Source organism: Pantherophis guttatus, chromosome 4 (assembly GCF_059756535.1).
Source record: "Pantherophis guttatus breed Tessera chromosome 4, ASM5975653v1, whole genome shotgun sequence".
Lineage (NCBI taxonomy): Eukaryota > Metazoa > Chordata > Lepidosauria > Squamata > Colubridae > Pantherophis > Pantherophis guttatus.
The window spans coordinates 15,630,680-15,645,440 of record NC_142066.1 but is presented as its reverse complement, the minus strand read 5'-3'; the positions used below and the strand labels follow the sequence as shown (position 1 = coordinate 15,645,440).

General features: G+C 39.7%; 1 protein-coding gene across 1 annotated transcript; it reads left to right on the top strand.

The window, feature by feature from the left end:
* Positions 1-1,181: 1,181 nt before the first annotated feature.
* Positions 1,182-7,783, top strand: LOC148113769 (vomeronasal type-2 receptor 26-like). Its single transcript, XM_087893360.1, has 5 exons — positions 1,182-1,247; positions 1,995-2,843; positions 3,665-3,892; positions 5,098-5,224; positions 5,863-7,783. The coding sequence occupies exons 1-5, from the start codon at positions 1,182-1,184 to the stop codon at positions 6,753-6,755; spliced, it is 2,163 nt and encodes a 720-aa protein (XP_087749486.1). The 3' UTR covers positions 6,756-7,783.
* Positions 7,784-14,761: the final 6,978 nt, after the last annotated feature.

The following is a 14,761-nucleotide window of genomic DNA, read 5'->3' as shown; positions in this document are numbered from 1 at the left end:
TTTTTTTCTGTCTTCCAGTTTTGTGCAAATACAATTCTTGCTGCTGTTGTTGTATGTATTATTAAATACACATCTTCTTTACTATATCTCTCTGGCAGAATATCCAGTAGGAAAAACTCTGGTTTTAATTTTATAGGTTTATGTAGCATTTCCTCCAACCTTTTCTGTAGTCTAGACCAATAATTTCTAGCTTCTGTACATGACTACCACATATGATAATACGATCCCAGCAAATGTGAACATTTCCAACACTTAGCTGATTTATCCTTAAACATTTTTGCTAATCTTTCTGGTGGCATATGCCATCTATAAAACATTTCATATAAATTTTCTTTATATGCAGTTGCCATTGTCAATTTATAATTCCTTTCTCATAATTGTTGTCATTTCTCTAATTCTATTGCATAGCCAAAGTTTTTTGCCCATTTTATCATTGTCTCTTTGACTTCTTCATCTTCTAATCTAATTTGCAACAAATAATTATACAGTCTTTTAAATATTTTTTCATCTTTTTCAGTCAGTATCTGGTCCAATTCTAATTCCCCCAAATTAAAACCATATTGTTTCAAATCTTTATCATATCTTGATTGTATCTGGAGCCATGTATACCAATCAGTCTTGATCCCTTGTTTTTCTAACTCTTGCTTCTGTTTCAATTCTCCCTTCTCTGTTAAAGATGTCTTTATATCTTCCTAGAATCTTGGAGCATTTTAAGGTTAATTCTTGCTTTTTTCCCTTGCCATATATATTTCCACATCGTTTTATTCAAACTCTCAAAATATTTCTTCTCCAACTTTATCAGTATTGTTTGAAAGAGAAACAACAGTCTTGGCAATACATTTATTTTGATTAGTGCTATTCTTCCCATTAAAGATAATTGTAAATTTTTCCATTTTTCCAAGTCTATTTCTATTTGATTTCTTAGTTTTAATTGTCTTCCTTCACAAATACATCTTGAAACGAATTTGATGCCCACCCACCGATTTGTTGGATGTAGAGCCCTCGCCAACCAGCCTTGCCCGCTAGCCTATCTGGGCACCATGGGGCTGGGGAAATCATCTCTTCGCACACAATCCCTGGGGCACTGGCCAGGAGTGCCCATCAGTCTCGGGCAAGGCTGGCTTGTGAGATGGCAGTGGCAGCAGCTGGGATCACTGCTCAGGGTATGCCACTGAGCCTGGATGCAGCGGGCTGCCCTCGCCCAGGTGGCTCCAAAGTTAAATGTGGAAAGCAGCATACCTAAGAAGGTAAGGCAGGAAAGGGAGACCCTCTTTGGGCCCACCATGCTTGGTTGAAGGGCTGCCTTGGGGTGACATGGTGAGGCTTGGCTATCTTTCGGGCCCAGCTTTTGGCTTCCACAGGCTCTCCGGGGGGCTGCCACCCACTCACCGTTCTTCCTGCCTCCAGCCCCCCATGCAGCCCATGACAGGGAGACATGCCGTTTCCGGGGGATGGGCAAGTGGGTAAATGGGCAGTCCTCAGGGAGAGCACTGTGCTGGGGCCAAGGCAGCTGTTCCACTGCAGTGTGGCGAGGTGCACATGTGCAGCCCTGGGACATCCACCCACCCACCTAGAGTGCCGCCACCAGGCACTGGCCCTGTTGGGATCTGAAGGGCAGGGTACTCAGGCTGACAGAGGTGCAGCCAGGCAGCCGGGAGGCCAAGAAAGGAGTAGTTGGGAGGGGAGGGGTGAGTGGCTAGGAATGACAATCAGTGGTAGGATTCAGCCAGTTCTCCCAACTGCAGAAAAAGTTAGATACCATTTTAGCTGAACTGGTGCGAACCAGCTATATCCCACCTCTGGTTAGGCAGTAGCATTTAGTTGGTACTGACTGATTTTAGATTGTAACCAGGGAAATGAAAGGAATAATAATGAACCAAAAATAAATCATGAAAAATTAGAGCAAGGAGAGGAAACACTACTGTGTTTTTGTGCTCAACACTGTGGATATTTTTATATTTCCCTATTATGAATGTAATTATGTTGGCCTTTAGGTCTCCTATTGTTTATATAGTCCACCAGTGAATGATATAAGCCACCCATCTTTCTTATACCGCATGGTACCTAATGAAGCGCATCAGTATACAGGAATAGTCAAGCTGTTCCTGCATTTTCAATGGAAATGGATTGGGATCATAGCCATGGATGACGATAAAGGAGAAAAGTTTGTGCAGACCTTGGAGAAAAGCTTTAATGATAATGGAATCTGCACTGCCTTCTCTGAACGAATGCCACTCCAAAACAATGTTTTAGAAATGGTTATTAATTTCAATGTCACATTTAGGGAAACAGCCCTGTTGCTGAGTAAAGCAAACGTCAATGTCTGTGTTGTAAGTGCTGATGCTCATATGATGTTAGATTTGCAGCTAGTGCTCAATCTTGCCGAATCAGACATGAGGCTGTCTGTGCAGAAGGTATGGGTGATGACAGCGCATTGGGATTTTTCAGTGGAGCCCTTTTTAAGCAATTTAAATATGCAGATCTTCCACGGTGCCTTGTCCTTTGCAAGTCACACCTCGGAGATGTCAACATTTCAGAATTTCCTTCTATTTCAGGACCCCCATTCTCTGACAGATCATTTTATCAAAGTCTTCTGGGAACATGCATTTACATGTTCATTTCCAGCTTCTGCAACAGATCAAGGAAGCTGTACTGGCAATGAGAAACTAGAAAGCCTTCCGCATTCTTTTTTTGAAACAAGCATGACCAGTCAAAGCTACAGTGTTTATAATGCTGTCTATGCTGTGGCACATGCTTTGCATGCCTTTTACTCATCCAGAAGGAAATACAGAGCAGTGTTGAATAGAGATCACCCAAGGACTTCTAAATCACAGTATTTTCAGGTAATGTCGCATCTAAAAGGCAGATTTTTTTTGATGCATCAATGTTATTGTTAATATTAATGCCTTCACTTATATAAGAAGGATTCTCATTCTGTATAAAATGCACCTTTTGCAGCTGGCAAGGCAAGGAAGGTGTTAGGGTGTACGAGGCCTGGCTGCAACTTTCCAAAATAAGTAGTAGGGCACCTCAAACCTGATCCCCACCATATCTTAATTTTTACCTGTGTGCCTCATGCCACCCAATGGTCCCTAGAATGGGTGGGGTCTTAATTAGGGCTTATTTTGTGAGTAGTAGTTTATTTTCATGATATGCCTTATTTTCAAGGAAACACAGTAGTAGTGGTAGTTGAGATAGTATTAGTAGTACTATTCCCCTGGCAAGTAATAAACCTGAGCTTTGAAATACTTGGATTCCCAACAGTGACATACCATGTTTTCCTGAAAATAAGACCCTGTCTTATATTTTTTTGAACCTGAAATAAGTGCTTGGCTTTATTGCCTGGCGTTCAAAAGCCTGATTGGTCTTATTATCAGGGGGATGTCTTATTTTGGGGGAAACAGGGTAGGTATATCAAGATATTTCTATGACAAAAGAAAATTTAGTCTGTTTATATACGTTGCCTGCTAGTTCTTAGTATGCTTTTAAAACTGAGCGGAACTGAAATATTTGATTGGGGAAGGAAATAATGGGACTCCCAATAATGGAATGATAAAATGGTTGAATAACTTCTGAGTATAGCAAAACTCTATTCCAAGCCAAACAATTTTCACTGTTTCTACCACTTTGGTAATAATATTTGCCAAAACTTCATTTATTTCAGCTTTATCATTTCCTAAGTCAAGTCTCCTTTAACAACAGTGCCGGAGACAAGGTGTCTTTTGACAAGAAGGGTGAATTGCTAGATGGATTTGACATTATCAACTGGGTTACTTTCCCTAACAAATCCTTCATGAAAGTAAAAGTGGGACAAATGGATCCTCAAGCACCATCAGGCAGAAGGTTCTCCATCAATGAAAGAAAAATCACATGGCCAGCCCATTTTAACCAGGTAGGACTAAACTGAAGTTTCCAGTTTGAAAATCAAAATAGATGGCCTTCTTTTCAGCAATTAACGATTGCCTGTATTGTTAAGATATGTGTCTGGAAGAGGGCTTCTACTGGTTATCTTTAATACCTCTAATTGAGGAGGTGCCTTTTTATTATTGAGTCTTGGATTTAGGCCATCCTTATCACCTCACCCATGCTAAACTTTCAAGTCACATTAGCCCCAGGCTACAGGATGATAGTTGTTTTCTTCATCTCCTTTATATAATTAGTTTTGGACAGCGGTGAAATGCTACCGGTTCCCCAAAATGGTAGTAAAAAAAAAGCTTTAAAAAAGTTTTTTAAAAAGGTTCCAATGATTGCTCGGCACAGCTGATTGTCACACCTGATCGTTGGAACCTTTTTTTCTTTACTTTTTTAAAGCATTTTTTTTTACTACCGGTTCAGATGAATAGTAAAAAAGTAAAAAAAAAAAAAGTTATCCATGCCCACCAAGTCACATGACAACCCCACCCCCACCAAGCCACACACCCCCAAGCCACGCCCCCAGAACCAGTAGGGAAAGTTTTTGGATTTCACCACTGCTTTTGGGGGATTATTTTAGATTTCCTACAAGAGCAGTGTGGTGGCCTTGTGGTGAAAACTATCACCTCCTACTTGAAAGGTTGAGAGTTCAATCCTAAGTAGCAGCAGATACCACTCTTTCAGGGTGCAAAGAAACAAATATCTGCTACGAACACCATGTGGCATCAGGAAGAGCATCCAACTAGAAAACACTAATTCTTGTGGAGGAATTTAGATTCCACATAGATCCCCATAACTGAAGTGGTCCCTGCTTTCAGTAATAATATAATGTATATATTGACTTCTGATGCTATATGATGCTATAATGATGCTAGCCCTGAAGTCAAATACAAACAACTCAGAACAACCACAAGAGACTAATCATATATAGTAGGTTATTTCAACATATTAGTGATGAAAAAAAGCCTATTCTAAGTAAGGGTAAGGTTCATCAATAATACATGCTATTTTGGATCACTTCTTTCTTATCTGTGTTCATATCTGCACAAACACACACACACACACACACACACAAAAAAAAAAACTAATGAATATTTTTCAGAAATATATGATGCATGTATTGATTTCTGAAAATGGTTGGATTCAAGGGAATAAAATATATTTCTCTCTCTCATTAATGAATAGACTATACCTCTTGCTCTGTGCAATGATCATTGCCCACCAGGTTCCAGAAAGAAAAGGAAGGAAGGGAAGCCATTTTGTTGCTATGATTGTAATACTTGTCCATCAAGAAAATTTTCAAATGAAACAGGTAGGAAATATTGTATTGCTATGTTTATGTACGTGCAACTGTGCATATCCATAAAGGCATATACAGAGATATCACACAGAGATATCACAGACATAGCAATAGCATTTAGATTTATATACCACTTCACATTGCTTTGCAGCCCTCTCTAAGTGTTTTACAGAATCAGCCTATTGCCCCCCAACAATCTGGATCCTCATTTTACCAACCTCAGAAGGATGGAAGTCAACCTTGAGCCTGGTGAGATTTGAACTGCCAAATTAAAGGTAGCCAAAAATCAGCAGAAGTAGTCTGCAGCCCTGCATTATAACCACTGCACCACCACGGCTCTTCAGGTCATCCTCATCATTCATGAGAGTTCCATTCTAGTTCAGTTCTCCAAAACCAAGATTTAACAAAGGTATATTTAACAGAGATGTGAATAGGTATTAATGTTGCTAGAGTATATCTGCCACCATGTCTACCTTGGAGGACTGAAGCCAATGAATGATGAGAATTATTGCACATTGCAGTTCCAAAAACCATAGTTGTCCACTGATGTTTTATGACATAGAATGTTTTCGATTAATAAATACTTGTCAGTAAACAAAAGTATGCAAATTTGAAATACTGCTTGAATTCTGAAATACATATTTTCACAGATATGGATGACTGCTTAGACTGTCCAGAAGAACAATATCCAAACAAGGAAAAAAATTCGTGCATTCCCAAGGATCTAAATTTCTTGTCTTATAATGAAACTTTGGGCATCACTTTGACAGTTCTGGCTCTCTCATTTTCTGTGACCACAGTGGTGGTACTTGGAATTTTCATAAAACATCGGAATACTCCCATTGTCAAAGCTAACAACCGGAATCTCACTTATCTTCTCCTTGTCTCCCTCTTCCTCTGCTTCCTCTGTTCCTTGCTGTTCATTGGTCAGCCCCAATTGTTGACCTGTCTTCTTCGCCAAATTGCTTTTGGGATCATCTTCTCAGTTGCAGTTTCTTCAGTTTTGGCCAAAACCATCACAGTGGTTTTAGCTTTTATGGCTACTAAGCCAGGATCAAAAATGAGAAAATGGGTGGGACAAAGATTTTCATACTCTCTGATTGTCTGTTGTTCCTGCATTCAAGCAAGTATTTGCATATTGTGGCTGTGCACTGGCCCTCCTTTCCCAAATTTGGACATGCATTCTCTTGAGATTGTAGTTGAATGCAATGAAGGATCAGGCAACATGTTCTATTATATTTTAGGATATATGGGATTTCTTGCTCTCATCAGCTACATTGTGGCTTTCTTTGCTCGAAAACTGCCAGACTCTTTTAATGAAGCCAAATTTATTGCTTTTAGCATGCTGGTGTTTTGTAGCGTGTGGATGACGTTTGTCCCAACGTATCTGAGCACCAAAGGAAAATACATGGTGGCTGTGGAGATCTTCTCCATCTTGGCTTCCAGTATAGGAATATTGGGATCTATCTTTTTCCCTAAATGCTACATAATTGTAGTGAGACCAGAACTCAACACAAAGGACCATCTAAAAACAAAAAACTAAACATTACTAATATTCATTGATTTTGAAGAATTTAGCACATTCTTGAAAGGAAAGTTGAAGAGATAAAATGTTGATCAGTCATGAGGAAGTGGAATGTGTGAGGAAAAGATGTAGAATAGCTCCAACTTGAGCTCAATGCTCTTAAAATGGGGAAAGTCAATTGTTTGGACTAGATTTCAACTATCTGTTTCTATAACATATCACAATAAAGTAGTATTCCTAACATAAAAGGCATACTACTTGGGTACTATTAGATAGCACTCCTTAATAAACAGTACCTAGAATATGCTACTCCTGCTGGAGCTGATGGAGCAGGCAGAGACAATTGGAGGAAGTTGGACCTACAAATATCCTGCTCCCATGCCATGTAAGACTTTGTAGATCATGTGAGTTACATCAGCAAGCTATTAACATTTATTGATAATACATTAAGCAACCAAAGGTGTGTTACTACTTACTAAGTTTTGAACTGTTCTCAAACTGTCCAATAAATTCTGAGATACGTTTTAGCATATCTGCAGCCAAGTTTCATTCAGCAGCCAAGTTACAATGTCATATTCAAGCAGAATCTTCCACAATTCAGGCTGATTTAGTTTCTTGTGCACTTTCTCTAAATCAAATATTGTACTATTTTTTTGATTGATGTTTCTAGCAACTATTCTTAGTCAAGTTATTTAATAAAATGAACAGTTGCTACAAAATCAGTCCTATCATTTACCCACATTTGCAGCAAATATATTTTTATGTATTTACAAAGTTTTCATGTAAGGAAGAGGAAAATATGTAGAGAATACTTAAAGCATATGTCAGGCCTGGAAGCCATCTTTTGCATTGGATCCTCAGACCTGCCACATTTAGTACTGTGGGAAACTGGAAGTGGGGATTGTATGGAGCAGGGGAGATATATAGTCATAATAACATTCCTTTCTCTGAGAGTCAAGCAGTCGTGGGTTCCTCCCGGTTCGGCCCGGTTCTGCTGAGCAGGTAGCGATGACGATATGACATCACCGAACCGGTTCTTCAGCCCCCCGCCCACCCGCCCCACCTTTTACCTTTTATTTGGCTCCACCCCCAATCTATTGCTGCCTCCTGAGTCCCAGCTGATGGCTAGAGGGAAAAAAACTGTTTAAACTCTTGCCGCAGGGCTTCAAAGGGCCGCCCTACAGCTGATCAGTGTTAAAAGAAAACAAATGAGTGGACAGGTGCCTGCAAAAATACATGGGTAGACCAGAGCCTGCAGAAATAAATGGGTAGACCAGTACAGCTCTGTAAAGCCTGGTAGACCAGTACCTGTGCTAAATCCTAAAGAACTGTCACATGACCATCAAGCCATGCCCACAAAATAAGCCACGCCCACAGAACCGGTAGTAAAAAAATTTAGAACCCACCCCTGGAGTCAAGGACATCTTGCCCTGCACCTGGAGGGGTGTGACTGGGAGGCATCTCCTGCTTGGATGGTGCATTGATTGGGCCATGTGATGGACATGTGGGTACTGGGCAGGGACTTGGACTTTCCTATGTGCGGGGAAAACCTGGAAGCTTTCAGATTCGGGTTTTCCCACATGTGCCAATATGACATCTCTAATAAAATGGAACTTGGATGAACTTTTATTTATTTATTTATTTATTTTATTTGTTTAAATTTCTATACCGCCCTTCTCCAAATAGGACTCAGGGCGGTGCACAGCCTAAGTAAAAACAAAGCATACAAAATTTAAAAAAACAGTATTAAAATAATTAGATATTCTGGCCGTAAATTAAAACAACCCAATTTAAAACCAATTTAAAATTTAGCTCAAGCCAGCCCAGCTAGTTGAAATAAATAAGTTTTCAGGGCCCGACGAAAAATCCGGAGGTCTGTTATTATATGTAACTCCGGGGGAAAGTTACGCCTTAGAGTCTTCTTTTATTTGGGGGTGTTACTTGGAAACCTGACAGTATAAAACACAAAATGTAGAGGAAGAAAAGCATATTCATGGTTTTAAATCTCTGTAGGAATTTGGAAACATGTCTTTTACAGATATCATTTATTATTTTCCATTCTTTCATCAGAAAAAGTATTGAGAAGCATAGAATATTTTCTGCAAAATTATTCTTCTAGTTGGCATTGACTTAAACACATACACATACGGACAGATATGCCTAATAAATCCAATCTAAGAAATTTAATTAAAAAAATAGATGTAACAATTTATTAGATCATCTCCTTAATAAATCCATTCCCTAGTAAATCAAATCTAATAATTAGATCTAAGGATAATAAGGACAATTAATTAATACATTTAATATATATCTATTTATTAGATTACATTCCTAATAAATCAAATATGTAGCTCTCCTTTTGTTCAGCATCTCCAATACTTATCATCTACAAAACAATCATTATTAGGCCCAAACCAACAATGGAGACAGAGGAGGAAGAGAAGGAGGAGATTTAACCACTGCGAATGTTGCAGTGTTTTAGAAAATGCATACCTGATGATTATCTAAGGTGATAATTATGAACTCAGCATTACTCACAAGGCACAAAAATATTTTTCCACTCTAACTGCATACAGGTATATACTGTAATTCCTGAACTGATCAAAGGGAGGATTAGTGTATGTATGTATGTATTTATGTATGTATCTACAGTATGTATCTATGTATCTATGTATCTATGTACGTACGTATACATGTATCTATCTATCCATCCATGGATTTAGCAGACCAGTGTGTATGCATTTAGTGGTAGGATCCAGAATCATAAAGACCACACTAAATAGCTGGAGGATGACTACAAAAGTAGGAGTAGGAGATCAGAAATTAAGGGACAATCATTTTGCCTGCTGCATGAGAGGGTCCTTCTTGTCCCTGAGACTTTTTGTGTGTTTGCTGCGGCTGCTGCAACCAACAGATTGTGGGATATCTCCTGCAGTTTGTACTATTTGTGAGTCTCTGAAAGTGCGATACCAATACTTTCAGCCAGGTGATGTAATAATTGGTGGGATGATTTCACAGTTTTTCTCCTTGTCTGAAGGAGCAGATTTCACCTCACATCCTACACCCAAGTGTGATTTTGAACCTATGTAAGTAAAACCTCACTGATTTCTGTAATACTTGGCTATTTCCTGGCAGTGCTACTGATATGCTTTCAGCAACTTGACATAGATTCTAGAAATCAGATAATTAGTAGTCCTTCATCCATTCATTCTGGTCTTCTGGTAATAGAAAATAGGAGATTTTGAAATGGTGATCAGACCCAAACACACACATGTGGCAAACATGTTATTTTTCATCTCTGCAACTTCTATCTCACATCTCTTAGGTTTAACCCAACTATTTTGCTTAAACTTAAAGCTCCAGTACTGAGCAAGCAGTTGGATATTGTGATCTAAACTTCTCTTCTAGCTCTATGAATCTATGATATTTGCCTGATCTCCTTGTATGCTCTGAGTTTGTTCTGATCTTTAACATCTGATAGGATCAAATCAGTCAGTAAAACATGCTAGATTTGATTATGTGAAGTGGGAAAACCTACCTCAGTTTTGGATCAATCTTCTTTTGCTTAATTCCTTGGTATTATATGCATAGCATTATTTGTATTCAGAGACTTCCTACTCAAAAATCATTGGAGGAAAATCTCTCCATAATTCTCTGACCTTTTGAGAGGCCAGAAGCAAGTGATTGTCTTGTGACTAGCATGTTGGGTTACATGTGATTTGGTCTGGTCCAGAAGAAAAACAATTCATTATTGAATAGTTTCACTATAAAAGTTAATGAAGCGATATGTAGTGCAATATCTGTTGCAATGTAAAACATTGCATATGTTTCTAAGGACACATTAGGACAGTTGAAATATTGGAGAAGGGTAGATCCATTACAAGCCAACAAGCTATTTTCTAGTTAAAGGTAACTTCATTCTAATGTCAGGTTTCTCATACTCCAGTGTTCTCCACCAGTAAATATAGGGTACCATTTTCTGGCGTAGTATGCAAATGTTCACAACACTGAACTTCATGGCTTATTTAAAACGTATCTTTTACTTTAGTGTAATGCTGAAAAAATATCAGCACACCCTAGCCTTGGCTTTTGCAGTGAATGAAATCAATGGAAACAGCATGATTTTACCCAATTGGACTGTGGGATTTCATATCTATGATAGCCACTTTGATGCCCAGATAGTTTATCAAAACACGCTGAACTTGCTCTTTAATCAGAAGCCAACTATTCTGAACTACAAGTGCAGCAAGAAGATACCGGCAGCTGTCATTGGGGGTACTGACTCAGAAACTTCCCTCCACATAGCTACTATCTTAGGGATATACAAGATTCCTCAGGTAAGGTGGATTACACATCTATTTGTCTAGGAACTTATTGTCTATAATAAGAGCTGCGGTGGTGCAGTGGTTAGAGTGCAGTACTGCAGGCTACTTCTGCTGAGTACCGGTTGCCATCAGTTTGGCAGTTCGAATCTCACCGTGTTCAAGGTTGACTCAGCCTTCCATCCTTCTGAGGTGGGTAAAACGAGGACCCAGATGGTTGGGGGCAATAGGCTGACTCTTTAAACTGATTAGAGAGAGCTGTAAAGCAGTGTGAAGCAGTATATAAGACTAAGTGCTATTGCTATTGCTGTCTATTACAGTGTTTCTCAATCTTGACAATTTTAAGATGGCTGGACTTTAACTTCTAGTTGATGTACTGCAAAAAGTTATTAAGACATTTATTATCCACATTTATTAAGAAAGTATTTTCATTTGTGGAGGAACTTATTATCTGCATCTTGTTTACATTTTCTCTATAGTAATGTACCAAAAGAAGGTTGATCTGAGCAGAAATAATATGACTTCTTCTAAATTTAGTGTGAGAATACAAAGAGTTTTGAGATCTCATTGTCAGCACCACAAAATATGTGTAACCTTCTTCTGTTTTTTTCTTCTTGTATTAATGTGATACAATTTCATTCTTCTTTGCTGGTAATATGATATTTTAGGAAGGATGACAGATATTGCATTATTTCTTTCTCATTTGCTCTGTGTAAATTTGTTTATAAAAGTGTTAGTGAACCATTTAAAACTCAATTTAATTATACAAATTATGAATGGATAATATGAATAACAGGGGTTGCTTGTTGGAAGGACAAAACTTTGTCCTTCTCAACAGGATTCATGTTTTACATTTCACAATGCCAACTGGTGTTTATCTTTAATATGGTAACTATCTTCTTTCCCTTTTGTCTATTTATCTGGGCCTTAACGATTCCACCCCTGCCCCCTCTCTCAAAATTCCTTTTGTGCTCTTCATTCCTTATCATTATATTACAGAAGGGGATCAAAAGTAATCTAGCTAGGGTACATGAATGATCAGTGATGCTTTTAAAAATTCTTTTAAACTTACATAAGAGATAAACATGATAATAGGAAAGTTTCATATTAATTGTTATGTTAGTAATTCAAATAACTTAACAACTGGTTCTCTGTCCTAATGACCACCTGGGTAGGCATGGCTGGGTGGGCATATGACTAGGTGGGCATGGCCAACTCGACATCACTCACCATGCCCGGCCCTGCCTCCTGGCCATTCACCTTAAAAGCCTCAACAAGATACAATATCCCTCTCTACTTATTTACTACTAGAGAACATCCAAAATGCACTATTTAATCTTATGTATATATTACTTTTGATACCATCGACCATGGTATCATGCTACACTGGTTGGAAGAGTTGGGGGTGGGAGGCACCGTACTACGGTGGTTCTCCTCCTTTCTCTCCGACCGGTCGCAGTCTGTGTTGACAGGGGGCAGAGGTCGACCCCGAGGCCCCTTATATGTGGGGTGCCGCAAGGATCAGTCCTTTTGCCCCTTTTGTTCAACATTTATGTAAAGCCGCTGGGCGAGATCATCCGTGGTTTCGGGGTGGAGTACCACCAGTACGCTGACGACACCCAACTGTACATCTCCAACCCAGACCACCCTAACGGTGCCCTTGAAGTGATGTCCCGGTGCCTGGAGGCCGTACGGATCTGGATGGGGAGAAACAGGCTCAGGCTCAACCCATCCAAGACTGAGTGGCTGTGGTTTCCGAGGTCCCGATATAGTCAGCTGGTGCCATCGCTGACTATTGGGGCAAATCATTGGCCCCCACAGAAAGGGCTCGCAACTTGGGTGTCCTCCTGGATTCATGGCTGTCTTTAGAAGAGCACTTGACGGCCGTGCCCGTGAGGATTTTTCATCAGGTTCGCCTGATCCGCCAGTTGCGTCCCTTTCTAGATCGGGACTCCCTACGCACGGTCACTCATGCCCTCATCACCTCCCATCTGAACTATTGTAACGCTCTCTACATGGGGCTCCCCTTGAGGAGCACTCGGAGGCTCCAACTGGCGCAGAGTGCGGCCACGCAGGTGGTAATAGGAGCGACGTGGTGCTCCCATGTGACACTTCTCCTGCGCGAGCTGCACTGGCTCCCAGTGGTCTTCTGAGTGCTCTTCAAGGTCTTGGTTATCACCTTTAGAGCGCTCCATGGCTTAGGACCTGGTTACTTACGGTACCGCCTGCTACCACCAATAGCCTCCCACCGACCAGTACGCTCCCATAGAGAGGGGCTCCTCCGGGTGCCATCGGCCAAACAATGTCAACTGGCGGCCCCCAGGGGGAGAGCCTTCTTTGTGGGGGCACCTACTATCTGGAACAAGCTCCCCCCGGAGATACGGAGGATCCCGGATCTGTGTACCTTCCATCGCACGCTCAAGACGTTCTTATTTCATCAAGCTGGCCTGACCTAAGTTTTTCCCCTTTTTAAATGGAAATTTTAAATTTGGTTTTAAATTATTGGGGTTTTAAATTTTCAGCAAAATTATTTAATTCGTTTTACTTTATTTTAAATTTTGTATTTATATGTTTTATTCTATGGCTGTTCACCGCCCTGAGTCCTTCAAGAGTAGGGCGGTATACAAATTCAATAAAAACTAAAAACTAAACTAAAACATATGTGTACATACATATTACATAATATAGAGAGTGTACAGACAAAAAGATACATTATGCACTATATATACTGTATGTGTATTTATTTATTTGTTTGTTTGTCAACAAGTGCAAGGAAACAAGTAACAGTATAGGCATAGACATGGACACATGAAAAAAATTGGCACAACTAAAAGAATATAAATAGGCAAAACATAGCCATAAACACATAGAATTATTACATATAAATGGGGACAGTAGGACAGGGATGGTAGGCACACTGGGGTGCTTATACACACCCCCTTGGGAAATGCTTGAGAAACATGAAAGGTCCATGGTAGACAGTTTTAGGTAAAAGGTATGGGGATTAGTGAGACTAACAACAGGATCAGGTAGAGTGTTCCAGACATTAACTACTCTATTGCAGAAGTCATATTTCCTACAATCAAGATTAGAGCAAATTACATTGAGTTTGAATGTATTGATAGCCCTTGTGTTATTATGGTTGAAATTAAAGTACTCATTTACAGGTTGGATGTTTTGGTAAATAATCTTATGAACTAAGTATAGGTTGGAATGTAGACGGCATAGTTTGAGGCTATCCAGACCTCAAATTTCAAGCCTGGTTGTATAGGGAGTTTTATTTTGAGCAGAAGATTTGAGCACTCTTCTAAGTTTACTTAGAACACACACATACACACACAAACACACACAGAGCTTGTCTAAAACTATACACAGTCAACCTCACTTATTGAATTTGGAAAAACATACCCAAAGTCCACTTTCTGCCACACATTAAACTATAAGTTCTGTACATTAGAACATTACACATGCTTTCAGATTTACTTCCCTAGTCTGCACATGACCATTAGAGTCAGGAGATGTCAAGGGCATTGCCAGGGAACTCTGGGCAATGAAAGGATATCAGCTGGCGGCAGTAGTGGGCAACCAAAAGTGCATGGCTGGGGCCTACACAGCTTTCTTCCCCTCACCTTAATGAAGCCTTGGTGTACTGGCAGAAGCACTTATGACACATGTTGAATCTGTACTTGACATCCATGACAG

Bases quoted from the DNA above. Each gene is read 5' to 3' on its own strand.
- LOC148113769 (XM_087893360.1), top strand. From the start codon at position 1,182: ATGCAGCGGGCTGCCCTCGCCCAGGTGGCTCCAAAGTTAAATGTGGAA. The intron at 1,248-1,994 runs GTAAGGCAGGAA...GTTGGCCTTTAG, and splicing joins AAAGCAGCATACCTAAGAAG to GTCTCCTATTGTTTATATAG. The intron at 2,844-3,664 runs GTAATGTCGCAT...CATTTATTTCAG, and splicing joins CTAAATCACAGTATTTTCAG to CTTTATCATTTCCTAAGTCA.